Source organism: Moschus berezovskii, chromosome 16 (assembly GCF_049115385.1).
Source record: "Moschus berezovskii isolate FMDL1 chromosome 16, NW_MosBer_1.0, whole genome shotgun sequence".
Classification (NCBI taxonomy): domain Eukaryota; kingdom Metazoa; phylum Chordata; class Mammalia; order Artiodactyla; family Moschidae; genus Moschus; species Moschus berezovskii.
In genome coordinates, this window is record NC_142475.1 from 15,543,112 (window position 1) to 15,558,302 (window position 15,191).

At 41.6% G+C, this 15,191-nt stretch overlaps 1 protein-coding gene across 2 annotated transcripts in view; it reads left to right on the forward strand.

The window, feature by feature from the left end:
• Positions 1 to 15,191, forward strand: part of MATN2 (matrilin 2) — a 166,806-nt gene that overhangs the window by 115,460 nt on the left and 36,155 nt on the right. For both annotated transcript variants that reach the window (XM_055431892.2, XM_055431891.2), the window contains exon 7: positions 11,332 to 11,454. In XM_055431892.2, the coding sequence (XP_055287867.2) occupies positions 11,332 to 11,454 (123 nt within the window). The remainder of the gene's footprint in view (positions 1 to 11,331; positions 11,455 to 15,191) is intronic.

Below are 15,191 nucleotides of genomic sequence, written 5' to 3' on the forward strand. Positions count from 1 at the left end.
ATGGGCATAGTTGCTCTGTGCCATGTGGGATCTTCCTGGGAGTCTGGCAGAGTGCAGTCCACGGGATCACAAAGAATCAGATGCGACTGAGCCCACAGGCACATCATACAGTAGATGAAACAGAAGAGATCAGTCTTTGAGTTTCCTGGACGGCTTTTCATTAACCTGTTGAGCCCCAGTATCTTCCTACCGTTTCCAATGTGCCACTTCCTACAGTCTACAATGTGAGACCTGTGTGCATGAATCAAAGACTCTCGGCTGGTAAACAGAGTTGCCGTGTGATCCAGCAATCCCACTCCTGGGCATATATCCAAACACAACTATAATTTAAAAAGATACATGCACCCCTATGTTCACAGTAGTACTATTCACAATAGCCAAGATGTGGAAACAACCTAACTGTCCATCGACAGATGAATGGATAAAGAATATGTGGCGCATATATACGATGAAATATTTCTTGGCCATAAGAAAGAATGAAATAATGCCACTTATGGAAAGATGGATGGACCTAGAGATTATCATACTAAGTGAAGTAAGTCAGAAATGGAAAGATATATACCATATGATAGCAGTTATATGTGGAATCTGAAATATGACACAAATGACCTTATCTCCAGAAACAGACTCACAGATACAGAGAACAAGTTATGGTTGCCAAGGGGGAGGGAGGGATGGAGAGGGGTGTGTTGTGAGTCTGTGACTATCAGATGCAAACGATTATATATAGAATGGATAAACAGCAAAGTTCTTGTGTATAGCATAGGGAACTCTTTAATATCCTGTGTTAAACTATAATGGAAAAGAAAATAAATGATTTAAAAAAAAAAAGACCCAATTGGAAGAGGCCTTCAGGTTCAACCTACTTCTAGTCCAACCACCCATCCTACAATATCCTCACCATGTCATCATCCAGCCTCCACTTGAATACCCCTAGTGACAGGACCCTCACCACATCCCCTGCAGTATGTTCCATTTTGTACAGCTCTGACTCTTAGAAAGGGAGTCCTTACACTGAGCTGATCACCACTTTCTTGCACTTTGAGACCAACAGATCAAATTAAGCGACTCACGTTTTCTTGGTCACTAAGAATGAGTCATAGCATAAATTATTTAATTTAGTAGACTAGCCAGGCATAGAAAATGTGGGACACTAGCTAGACTCTAATAGACAGTCTACTGGTTTCCTAAAGAGATCCCTGTGCCCTGTAGACCAGATGGAGAAATGTGTGCTGGATGAAAGAATCATTGGTTGAGTTTGTAACTGGCTGAATGTCTCAACTGAGATCCTCCTGGGGGGATGTGTTTAAACAGCCTGGCAGGAAGAAGCATCAAGGAGGGCCGATGAGCTGTCTTCCACTCTTAGTGACTCCTTGTTAGGCCTTAGTGGGCAATGTTTGCACATCTAAACTTTCAGAGAGCACTCCATTAAGAGAAATGCCAATAACCATTTATTTATTCAACAAATATCTATTGGTCACTTACTATATCCCAGATATTTTTTGTAGACACTGGGTATACAGTGGTGAATAAAACAGACCAAGGACCTCCTGTCCTTATGGAGCATACAATCTATTGGAGCAGAGTGACAGAGGATTACAGATCTCAGCAAGAGTGTCCCATTTGGTCAAAGACTTGAAGGAGGTGAGAGAAGGGAGAGACTTTTGAAGCCAAGGAAACACAGCAGTGGTGCAAAGGTCCTGAGGCAGAAACTGATGTCTGGCAGTGTTCAGGAACAGCAAGGAAGTTCATATGACTAGAATACAGTGAGAGATGGTGAGGTAGATGGCGTGGTCCGTGGCGCATATAGCTTGCCCGCTTCACAGTTATCCATTTGCTTCCTATCTCCCCCATTTCCTGCATTACCTGGAAGCTCATAGTCACTTCCCAAACAAGCTGGCTTTGTTTGCCTGTATCTTGTATGTCTGCTATAGACATCAAAAGCAATACGTATTGTTCCCAGCAGGTTCTCTGATTATTTTCTTCTCCAAACACTGGTCACCTCCCACGTCGTTCTTTATTCTATTTTACTTCTGCCATTATCCATAGCAACTAGTTCATGATTATGTATGTATATATTTATTTTTAACCTTTTTCTAATGCAAAAGTAATATAGACTCATTGTAGAAAACTGAATAGTTAGAAATGAAAGTGCATGAAATGATCTGTAATCTTGTTACCCACCAATAACCATTGTTAATACTGATTTGCTACATTTCTCTTGGCCTTTCTTTTTAATGCATATGTATGTATTTTTATAGAGTTGAGATCATATACTGTAACATAAAGGGCTTCCTTGATGGCTCAGACAGTAAAGAATCTGCCCACAATGCAAGAGACCTGGGTTCAGTCCCTGGGTTGGGAAGATCCCCAGGAGGAGGGTGTGGCAACCCTGTTGGACTGAGTATTCTTGCCTGGAGAATCCCATGGACAGAAGAGCCTGGCGGGCTACAGTCCATGGGGTCGCAAAGAGCTGGACACAACTGAACAACTAATCTCAGCATAACATAAAATCATGAGCATTTTCCTGTGTCATTTAAACTTTATCGAAAACATTTTAATGTCTGTGTAATATCGTATGTATGTATCACAGTTTATTCAGCACTTTAACTATTCAAATTGTATTGTGATAAATGTTCTTGAATAGTTAAGATCTTTGCATTTCTGTTCATTTTCTTAGGAACAAAACATGAAAGGAAATGTATTGAGTCAAAAGTTATTAACACTTTTAAGGCTTTTGATGTATATTACAAAATTATTTTCCAAAACCTTTGTACCAGTTTTTACGCTATACCATAAAATTGCCTGTAAAATTTTTTTGCTGACTTAATAGGAGAAAACTCTTTCTCATTACTTTATTATGTCTTTAGTTATCATTTCTTTATAAAATTATGTATGTCCAACTTATAAATGTTTATTCATTGCTGTTATTTGATTAATGAACAGTCTGTTCCATTGTAAGAAATTATAAGTGACTCCTATTAGCTCCATGAGGGGAAGGACTGTACCTTTTTGCCCTCTGCTGGTTCCACTGCCTGACCTATGACAGACGGTCAGACAATATTCATTAAATGAATAAGTGAATGAGTTAATGAATAGTGAGGTCAGCGCTTTTTCACATAATTAATTGATGTGCAAAAGAAATAAATATCTGAGCTGAAATTAAAGAAACAGATGATGGGTAACCAACAGAGAAAACTAGTAAAATCAAAAAGCGGTGTTTCTGAGATTTAGTAAAATTGATGACTCTGTAGCCAGACTGGTCAGGGGGCAGGAAAGAGAGAAGACAGCATCAGGAATGAGAGAGTGGACATCACTATAGATCCTATAAACATTGAAAGGATAATAAGAGAAATTAATGAACAAATGTATGCCAGGAACTTCAGCAACTTAGATTAAATAGACAAATTCCTTGAAAGACCCAAACTACTCATTTTTTTCTTTTCCATTATGGTTTGTTATAGGATATTGAATATAGTTCCCTGTGCTATACAATAGGGCCTGTTGTTTATCTTTTCTATAGACAATAGTTTACATCTGCTAATGCCAAATTTCCAATGTAATCCTCCCCTACATTCCCTCACCCTTGGCAACCACAGGTCTGTTCTCTCTGTGAGTCTTTTTGTTTCATAGGTAGGTTCCCTGTGTCATACTTAAAATTCCAGATATAAAGTGATACATGGTTTTTGTTTTTCTCTTTCTGGCTTCACTTAGTATGATAATCTATAGATCCATCTATGTAACTGCAAATGACATTATTTCACTCTTTTTTATGGCCAAGTAATATTCCACTGTGTGTATATATACCATATCTTTATTCGTTCATCTGTCAATGGGCATGTAGATTGTTTCCATGTCTTGGCTATTGTAAATAGTGTTGCTATGAAATTTGGAGTGCATGTATCTCTTTGAAATATAGTTTCATTTGGATGTGTGTCCAGGAGTTGGATTGCTGGATCTTATGGCAACTTTATTTTCAGTTTTTTGAGGAACCTTCATATTGTTCTCCATAGTGGCCACATCAATTTACATTCTCACCAACAGTGTAAGAGGGATTCCCTTTTCTCCACACCCTCTCCAGCATCTGCTATTTGTAGACTTTTTAATGGTGGCCTTTCTGGCCAGTGTGAGCTGGTACCGCATTGTAGTTTTGATTTCCATTTCTGTAATAATTAATGATGTTGGTCATCTGTATGTCTTCTTTGGAGAAATGCCTATTTGCGTGTATCCATGCTAAGTCACTTCAGTAGTGTCTGACTGTTGTCCATGGGATTCTTCAGTCAAGAATACTGGAATTGGTAGCCGTGCCCTCCTCCAGAGAATCTTTCCGACCTAGGGATCAAAGCTGTATCTCTTACGTCTCCTACATTGGCAGGAGAGTTCTTTACCACTAGCACCACCCAGAAAGTCCCTGATGTCTAATTTGGTCTTCTGCCAATTTTTTGATTGGGTTGTTTGGTTTTTGTTATTGAATTGTGTGAGCTGTTTGTATATTTTGGAAATTAAGCCCTTGTTGGTCACATCATTTGCAAATATTTTTTTCTCCCAACCCATAGCTTGTCTTTTAATTTTGTTTATGATTCCTTTGCTGTACAAAAGTTTATAAGTTTGATTAGGTCCCATTTGTTCATATTTGCTTTCATTTCTGTTGTCTTGGGAGATTGACATTGATATGATTTATGTCAGAGAATGTTTTACCTATGTTGTCTTCTAGAAATTTTATGATGTCTTGTAGTTAAGTCTTTAAGCTATTTTTGAGTTTATTATTGTGTGTATAAGGTTATGTTCTAACTTCATTGATTTACATGCGGCTGTCCAACGTTCCCAGCACTACTTGCTGGAGAGACTGTCTTTTCCCCATTGTATATTCTTACCTCTTTTCTCCATAGGTATCCGTGTATTTCTGGGCTATCTATTCTGTTCCATTGACTCATATGTCTGTTTCTGTGCTAATACCATGCTGATTTTTAAAAATATTTTATTTTAATTAATTAATTTATTTGGCTATGCTGGATCTTAGTTGCAGCACATGGGATCTTCAATCTTTGTTGCAGCCTACGGGACCTTTAGTTATAGCATGCAGGATCTTTAGTTGCGGCATGTGATCTTTAGTTGCAGCATGTGGGATCTAGTTCCCTGACCAGGGATTGAACCCAGGCCCCTTGCATTGGGAGTGCAGAGTCTTAACCACTTGACCACCAGGAGAGTTCCCCATGCTGTTTTGATTATGGTAGCTTTATGGTTATTTTCTGAAGTCTTATGTCTTCTGCTTTGTTCTTTTTCCTCAGGATGGCTTAGGAATCTTTATGCTTCCATATACATTTTAGGTTTTATATGAAAAAATTTTAGGTTTTATATAGTTCTGTGAAAAATATCATGAGTAATTTGGTGGGGATCATATTAAATCTGTAAATTGCTTTTAGTAGTATGGCTATCTTAATAATATTAATCCTTCTAATCCAATAGAAATGGGATATTTTTTCACTTCTCTAAGTCATCTTCAGTTTCCTTTAACAATGTTTTATAGTTCTCAGCATATAAATCTTCCACCTCCTTGGTCAGGTTTATTCTAAGTGTCTTACCTTTTTTTGATGTAATTCCTTTTTTAAAAGGAATTGCCTTTTTCCTTTCCCTTTCTGACATTTCACTGTTACTGTAAAGAAAGAAAACCAGTTTCTGTATGTTGATCTTGTATCCCACTTGCTGAATTTGTCAGTTCCGTTAGCTTTGTGTCGAGTTTTTAGGTTTTTAAATATATAGTATTATCTTATCTGCATATATTGACATATATTTGCCTTTTCCCTTCCAATTTGGATACTTTTTATTTCTTTCTCTTTTCTGGTAGCTGTGGCTAGGACTTCCAGTACTATGTTCAATAGAAGTGGTGAGAATGGGCATCCTTGTCTAGTTCCAGATATTAGTGGGAAGGTTTTCAGCTTTTCACCATTGAGTATTATGTCAGCTGTGGGTTTGTCATAAATAGCCTCTATAATCACTTTGGTAAGAGTTTTTAATCGTGAGTGAATGTTGAATTTCATCAAATGCTTTTTCTGCATCTGTTGAAATGATCATGTGATTTTTTACTTTACTTTTGTTGATGTGGTGTATCATATTGATTGGTGTGTGCCGAGCCAGCCTTGTGATTCTGACATGACTCCAACTTGGTCGTGGTGTATAATCTTTTTTACATGTTGTTGGATTCACAAACTTCTAAAACGAACTCAAGAAGAAGTAGATCATCTGAATAGGCCTCTCTCTAGTAAAAGAAATTGAACTTGTACTTATAAACCTTCCCACAAAGAAAATTCCAGGGCTAGCTGACTTAACTGGTAAGTTCTACCAATTTATACCATTTGAGGAAGAACTAATGCCAGTTTTATACAAATTCTTCCAGAAAATGGGAGAAAAAGGATCATTCTTCAACTTATTTTATAAGGCCTGCATGATACCAAACCCAGAAAGGGACATTATAAGAAAAGAAAATGACACAAATATCCTTCATGAAATACATGCAAAAGATCTTTATTTTTAGCAATCAAATTCCATAATATATGAAGAGGATAATACTTCCTGAGATATATCCCAGAAATTCAAGGATGATTTAATATCCAAAGCTTGATTAATGAAATTTAAAACATTAACATACAAAAAGCAGGAACTGTATGATCCAATCCAGTACATACAGAAAGAGCACTGGACAAGACCTGACACTCATTTATGGTTAAAAAAAAACAAAACAAACTCTCAGCAAACTAGGATTGAAGAGAACTGCCTCAGTCTGATAAAGTGCATCAGTAAAAAAATTATCTGCTAACGTAATGCTCACTGTTGAAAGATCGAATGCTTTCCTTATTAGATGAGGAGTAAAACAGGATACCCACTCTCACCACTTCTATTTAGCACAGCCTGTAAGGTTCTGAGGGCTTCCCTTGTGGCTCAGCTGGTCAAGTATCCGCCTGCAATGCAGGAGACCTGGGTTGGATCCCTGGGTTGGGAAGATCCCCTGGAGAAGGGAAAGGCTACCCTTGCCAGTATTCTGGCCTGGAGAATTCCATGGACTAGTCCATGGGGCTGCAAACAGTTGGACACAACTGAGCAACTAAGGTTCTAACCATTGTAATAAGGAAGTGAAAAAGAAAGGAAGAAATGAAATCTAGATTGGAAAGGAAGAGTTAAAACCATCTTGATTATGGAAACTATAAGTATAGCACTTTCCTGAGTTCTACTGAGAGGAACTAGTTGTGGGAAGCCCCAGGATTGTAGGTGGCTGTGCAGAAGTGAAGGTAGGCTGGGCACCACCCTGAAAACCGGTGTCTAAAGTAAGGGAAGTCTTGTTGGGGACCTTACACTTTACCTTGTGAGACTTATATTAACTATAGGTAGTTAGTGTCAGTGGAGAAGGCAATGGCACCCCACTCCAGTACTCTTGCCTAGTAAATCCCATGGATGGAGGAGCCTGGTAGGCTGAGGTCCATGGGGTCACAAAGAGTTTCACTTTCATGCACTGGAGAAGGAAATGGCAACCCACTCCAGTGTTCTTGCCTGGAGAATCCCAGGGACGGGAGCCTGGTGGGCTGCCGTCTATGGGGTCACACAGAGTCGGACACGACTGAAGTGACTTAGCAGCAGCAGCAGCAGTTAGTGTCAGAACTGAATTAAATTACAGGGCTCTAAATTGGTGTTGGAGAATTGCCTACAGAACACAAATTGAAGCAAATGAGCCTAACTGTAAATCAGGTTGTTGGCATAATCACCAAGAGAATTATTTTAAGTGATGGGCATGGAATATATTGATGTTACACTCCAAGTGGCAGATATCCAAAAACAAAAGAGCTTTAACTGTTTCCAGCAGTCCTAGCATTAATAGAATTATTATTCTTACTTTGAAATTATACATATACACATATAAATATATGAAATGATAAGTATATATAATGTTAATGTCACTTTGTACCTATATTTTCAGTACAATGGAAAATACACACAAATGTAAAATGGAATGTTTTTAATTTTAAAAAAATTATTGAAGCATAGTTGATTTACAATATTATGCTTAATTTCTGCTGTACAGTAAGTGATTCAGCTATATGTATATATGCCCTTCATATTCTTTTCCATTAAGGTTTATCACAGGATATTGAATATAGTCCCCTGTGCTCTGCACTTGTTGTTTATCCATCTTATACATACTAGTTTGCATCTACTAATCCCAAACCCCCAATCCTTCCCTCCCCACCACCCTTCTCCCTTGGCAACCACAAGTCTGTTCTCTACGTCTGTGAGTATGTTTCTGTTTCATAGATATGTTCATTTCTGTTGTGTTTTAGATTCCACATGTAAGTGCTATCATATGGTATTTGTCTCTCTCTTTCTGACTTACTTCACCTAATACAATAATACCTAGGTTCATCCATGTTGCTGCAAACAGCATTATTTCATTCTTTTTTATGGCTGAATAATATTCCATTATTTATATACATATATACACCACATCAGCAACAGCATACACCACATCTTCTTTATCCATTCATCTGTCAGTGGGCATTTAGGTTGTTTCCATTCCATTTTAATTTAAATGGCCACAATAGGCAACATGGTTTCCAGATTAAAGGAGACTAAGCATACATGAAATTAGATATAATCCCTGACCCTTTACTATATTCTATACTAGAGGGTAAAAAATACTATAAAGAATACTATTAGATCAACTGAGAAGACTAAAATGTGGATGGTAGATTAAATAAAAGTTTTGTATAAATGTAAATTTATGAAGTTATGGCTACACTGTGGTTATATCACTGGCAAATAGATGGGGAAACAGTGGAAACAGTGGCTGACTTTATTTTTCTGGGCTCCAAGATCACTGCAGATGGTGATTGCAGTCATGATATTAAAAGACGCTTACTCCTTGGAAGGAAAGTTATGACCAACCTAGACAGCATATTGAAAACCAGAGACATTACTTTGTCAGCAAAGGTCCATCTAGTCAAGGCTGTGGTTTTTCCAGTAGTCATGTATGGATGTGAGAGTTGAACTATAAAGAAAGCTGAGTGCCAAAGAATTGATGCTTTTGAACTGTGGTGTTGGAGAAGACTCTTAAAGGTCCCTTGGACTGCAAGGAGATCCAACCAGTCCATCCTAAAGGAGATCAGTCCTGGGTGTTCATTGGAAGGAATGATGCTGAAGCTGAAACTCCAATACTTTGGCCACCTGATGCGAAGAGCTAACTCATTTGAAAAGACCGTGATGCTGGGAAAGATTGAGGCCAGAAGGAGAAGGGGACGACAGAGGATGAGATGGTTGGATGGCATCACTGACTCAATGGACATGGGTTTGGGTGTACTCCAGGAGTTGGTGATGGACAGGGAGGCCTGGCATGCTGCAGTTCATGGGGTTGCAAAGAGTCGGACATTACTGAGCGACTAAACTGAACTTATACCTACTCTTAGGAAGTACAAGCTGTGTTTAAGGAAAAAGGGTGGCGATATGTATAGCTTTGGAGAAGAAAATGGCAACCTACTCCAGTATTCTTGCCTGGAAAATTCCATGGACAGAGGAGCCTGGTGGGCTACAGTCCACAGGGTCGCAAAGAGTTGGGCACGACTGAGCGACTAAACAACTAATGTATACCTTTCAGTTCAGTTCAGTTCAGTTACTCTCAAATAATTCAGAGAGATGAACAAATGATAAAGCAGATGGGGTAAATATGAACAGTGGATGAGTCTGGATAGAGAGTCCACAGGTGCTTCTTTTACCTGTCTGCTTGTATTTTTATGTTTGTAACATTTGTAAATTTAAAATCATTTCCAAATAAGAAAGTTTTTAAAAAATACTTTATAGGTGATTGTGGTATTGCAGTTAAATGTTTAAAGAGTTCCAGTCTTTTAAGGATATTATGAAATATTTATGGACAAAATTATATAACATCTGGGGTTTAGCTTCAAGTTATATGGCATCTTAGCATGGGATATGGGAGTATACAGGAAACAAGGTTTGCTGTAGATCGATTTTCTTGAAGCCAAGTGATATGCACGTGGATTTATTATACTATTCTGTTCTTTTTTTTTAATGTTTAAAATTTTCCATGACTTTAAATTGGGAAGAGTTGGCATCCTCTCAATATTTTTCCTTTTGAGAATACTGTGCACTTTTCTCCTCATTTTGTTTCCTTTGGTATAGGCTGGGAGAATTCATTTATACCAAATGCTTCATTATGAAAATGATATATGTAGTTCATATGTTCCTTGAAACAATGAAAACCCTCATCGAAACAAAAAGACTTCTCTTAAGACCCTATCCATTCCGTTCCGTCGCTCAGTCATGTCCGACTCTTTGCGACCCCATGAACTGTAGCCTACCAGGCTTCTCCGTCCATGGGATCCTCCAGGCAAGAACACTGGAATGGGTTACCGTTTCCTTCTCCATAAGACCCCATCAGTGGCCACTTATTTCAAGCAATTTTAGACAATGCATTCAAGTTTCAGACCCATCAGTAGAAGAGTCCCATTCCATATTTACAAAATACTTACACAGTAATATCTCATTATTAAAAATTCCATGAGACCTTTTTTTCTATTTTGGTTTAAATTAATATGTACCTGGGCTTCGCTGGTGGCTCAGTGGTAAAGAATCTGCCTACCTGGGTTCGATCCCTGGGTCAGAAAGATCCCCTGGAGGAGGGTGTGGCAGCCCACTGCAGTATTCTTGCCTGGATAATCCCATGGACAGAAGACCTGATGGACTACAGGCCATGAGGTCACCCAAGAGTCGGACATGACTTAGTGACTAAAACAGCAACATTGTATACCCAGAGATGTGAAATCTTGATGTGATTTAAGTGCAGATGAGGCCAATAATGTAACAGGGGGGTGTTTTGCCTCAAAGGATGCCTTTCACTTTCAGGCCTCCATTTTTCCAGGATTTGATTTCGTATCCTGCTTGGCTGAGTGTCCCACTCAGTCGAGTGGTTTGAAGTCGCTGTTTGAGTTGCACGCCTTCTGTGAAACATTCAGCCAGGCTCCCTCGTCCCAGCCTGCGACACAGCAAACAATGCTTACGTTTTGGTGGCTCTGACATGAACCAGCACAAGAACAGCCTCTTCACAAGGCATAAACATCTTGTAATATGTCAAGAAACTCCTCTTCCTGGGAGGCCGTATCCCCTCAACACAGAAATAGCTTCATTGAGAGATCCCTCGATGGCCTGAGGGTTTTGAGTGTTTGAGGTCACAGGAATGTATCTGTTTAGGGAAAGTTAAGACTGTGAGTCCTTTGGTTTTCCTGTGCTAGATTCCTGGTTTGGTTCATCATTATGATTCTTCTTTCTTTGCAGAGATAGACTACTGCGCGTCACCTCACCATGGATGCCAGCACGAGTGTGTTAACACAGATGATTCCTATGCCTGCCGCTGCTTGAAAGGCTTTACCCTGAATCCAGATCAGAAGACCTGCAGAAGTAAGCTGCACTGCGTGTGGAAGAGGGCTTGTTCCACAGATGGCCACGTTGGCTTTCCTTTTTCTTGCAGATCTCCAGCAGGTGTACCTGTTCTCAGCATTTGTGCTCGCTGACATCATTCTGCCCCTTATTTTACCTTTTATCTCACCTGATCCTGTGATGGGGGTGATTTTGAGCCCGTGCATAGCCTGGGTTTACCCACTGGTTTCCTTCAGTGAAGTCGAGGCACCAGCTGAAGCTCTCGCCTATCTGAAATGAGGACGCATGCCCCCACCTCCTTACCCTCACAACGTGTAGTTGGGACTTTGAGAAAGAAAAAGCTGGGTCCAGAGTTGGAGGGAAAAGGAGCTGGTTTCTTCCGGTCCTACCTGATGAGACACTTTTTAAATTTAATGTTTACTTTTATTTATTTGAGTGTGCCGGGTCTTAGCTGCAGCACGCCGGATTTTTGATCTTTGTTGCAGCATGCAGGATCTTAGTATGTGGCATCTAGTACCCTTACCCGGGATGGAACCCAGGCTCCCTGCATTGGGAGCTCAGAGTTTTAGCCGCTGGACCACCAGGGATGTCTCAAGATGAGACCCTTGAGGGCCACTAAGAAGGGGGACATTGCATGTTTCCTTGATATAAAGGAAGAAAAAAATTAGGAGACTCTGGGGCATCCTCGCAGCATTGGAGAGGTGCTTGGTGTCAGCAGGGTGGTATTAAGGATGTGCTGAGTGGCTCAGATGGTGTCCTCTGGCACCTCAGAGGGCTTGACGGGGGGTCGAGAGCATGAACCTCCAGTGGGATCTCTTTAAGTGACCTGTCCCCGAGAGACCCCCTGGAATGGAAGGTCTACAAGGACAGCAATTCTTCTCTTTTTCTCACTCATGAATCCTCAACACCTCAAGTATTCCGCATGCTGGTGTGACCCAATATTTAGTGAATGATGAAAGAGTACATGGAGCTCTGAGATTTATCATCCTGGAGAAATGGCAACTATCATCTGAATTAATCCTGTTAGAAAGGTGGCCTTTGTAAGGCACACAGGTTGTGATTTTTTTCAAAAAGCATTCCCAAATTTAGGCCACACACATGCACACTGAACTGTCCCCATTCTCCCGACTGTTGACTCACAGAACTCTCCGGAACTCCCACTGAGGGACATATCTCTCATCCACTTCTTCCTAGTGGTGGGTACAGCAGTATTCTGCACCACAGGACTGGATTTTCAAAAGGCTGACCACACATTGTTTTTTGAAAGGCACGGTGGGCTACTGAACGGAATCCACAAGCCGCAGCCTGCCCTCAGCACCTGCTGACTCACGTGCTCACTCTGCTACATGTGGGATCTTGTAGGGTGGTTAAAGGTGGCAGAGCCCATGTTTTGCAACTGAGCCTCTCTTACAAAAGAGAATTCCCACCACCTTTCCTGGATGCAAACTCTGGCGATGTTCAGGCATCAGATGGGAATTTTAACTGAGAGGTTCAGAATGTGAAAACAATTAGATAGACTATTTTCCATCAGACCACCCATGCATGCAGTCCGTGGGAGAGGCCAGCCCGGCCGCTCCTCTCTGTGCTATGTACACCTTTTTCTCGGGGCAAGCGTGTCAGTGGCTGGCTACCTCCAGGGAAAAATCACGCACCAGTGGGACTCAGTTGTGGACCTAGACCTCTTCCATGGGGGAAAATTAGATCTGCTCCAACTCAGTCACTGGAGTTGCAGGCTTCACTGTGTGTTGCTAGTGGAGGGAGGAGGAAGGGAGCTGGGCACGTGGCCATTGGTGGAGGGGAACTGGCTTGAAGCTCGGCATCACTTACAGTCATCTGAGATTCCCTTGCCCTCTGCCCCGCCCTCCACATCCTGCCTGGAGAGGCACTTGGAATAAGAGAAGGGTCCAAGGCAGCGCTTGCATTGTTATCAAGGGAGGAGGGAGGCCAAGAACAGAAGGATAAGTGGAGAGGAAGTGACCATTTGGAAGCAGTGTGACCACCACAAATTAGCCTGGAGACAGGCCTGTCTCCAGCCCAGAGTCCTTAACACTCATGCAGGGAGAGCTCCATTTCCTCTTCAGCCAGGTGCCCTAGTTTTTCATCCAAGAAAAATGGAATTTGTTTCTTAAAGCCCAACGTCCTCATCAGCCCTTCTCCCGACATCCTGCCTCATCGTTACTTTTTCCATTGTCTTTGCTGCAAACCCAGCCCTCCACTGCCGAGATCCCTCTGAGAGCCACCCCTGCCCTGATGTGTGCACGCCGGCGATTATGGCAGACAGCTGCTAACGGAAAGTGAGCACTCAGTGCCTCTCTGGAACATTCCGTGGGATCAGGAAGCAGAGAAATGGGGTTTAAAATCTGGGCTTGGTTGGTAGGAGTCTGAAGATCTTCAGGGCATTAAAGATCTCGAGCTCAGAGTACAGCCATTTACGTTTAATGGGCGGTTGATGGATGTGGGCTGTTTGCAAATGTAATAAATCTATTTTTCAAAGGAATTTGATATCATCCAATTAAACCGGGGTGGGGGGGTGGAATTCAAGGCACAATCCTACTGAAGAGAACACTCTTGGCCTGGATTTGTTCTTTGTCCTCATCCAGGCATAATTTCTTTTTCTGGAAAGTGCTGTCATCGACTTAAAGCATAAATTATTGAGGCAGAGGTGCAGAACATAGAGCCCAGGACTGACTGTCTAGGCGGGGTCCCCAAGGTGAAGTCAGAGGTGGGTGGGACCCCAGGATTGCTCACGCTGGCACCGAGGCTGATGCTCCCCCCACACTGGAGGCATCACACTCTAAACAGCAGGGTACTGGGTGCACAGATTGAACTGAGTAAGGGGGGCCATTCTTGGCAGTGTCACCCATCCTGGCTATGTGACCTTGGACAGACTCCTTTGCTTCTCCAAAACTCCATTTCCTAAACTGAAGGAGTATGACTTTCTGCTTTAACATTTTGTAGCCTGTCCTGTCTTTCAAAAACTGACTCTCTGTGCCACTCAGTGGGCATGACAGTCTGCAGTGACCTATCTCTGATCTTTCGCGTTTTTATGTCTTACCTTCTCAGTGAGGTCTCCAGCTCCTTTTTGAGCTGGCACTTATGCGCCATTTAGTTGGCCTTCTGACAGCCCAGTCATCTTATCTCGCAGGGTTACTGGACCCTCTGGGCTTTGCCAGATAAACCCACACCCAAGCCCAGCCCATGGGTAGCTCATCAGTTAATGAGCAGACTGGACCAGAGGTGGGGGGCATAGTGGGTACCCAGTGAATACTGAGTGAAGGAATAAGTAACTTACATACTTGTGAAGAACTGTGATTCGAGCACATAAAGAAGACAGAGCTCTACAGGTCAACCTCTGCGGCAAGGAACTATCAGAGAAGAGGCATTTTGGAACTGCTGTTTGCCAGATAGCTGAGCGCTAACCTTTTTAAGAAGCGTTATGTTTTTAAATTATTTATTTATTTATTTTTGACTGTGCTGTGTCTTTTTTGTTGCGGGGGCCTTTCTCTGGTTGTGGCCAGCCGGGGCTACCCTCTAGTTTTGGTGCTGGAACTTCCCACTGCGGTGGCTTCTCTTGTTGCAGAGCTTGGGCTCTGGAGCTTGCGGGCTTCTCTTGTTGCAGAGCATGGGCTCTGGAGCTTGCGGGCTTCTCTTGTTGCACAGCATGGGCTCTGGAGCTTGCGGGCTTCTGTGGCTGTGGTACATGGTGGGCTCAGTAGTTGCGGCTCCCAGGTTCTAGAGCACAGGCTCAGTAGTTGTAG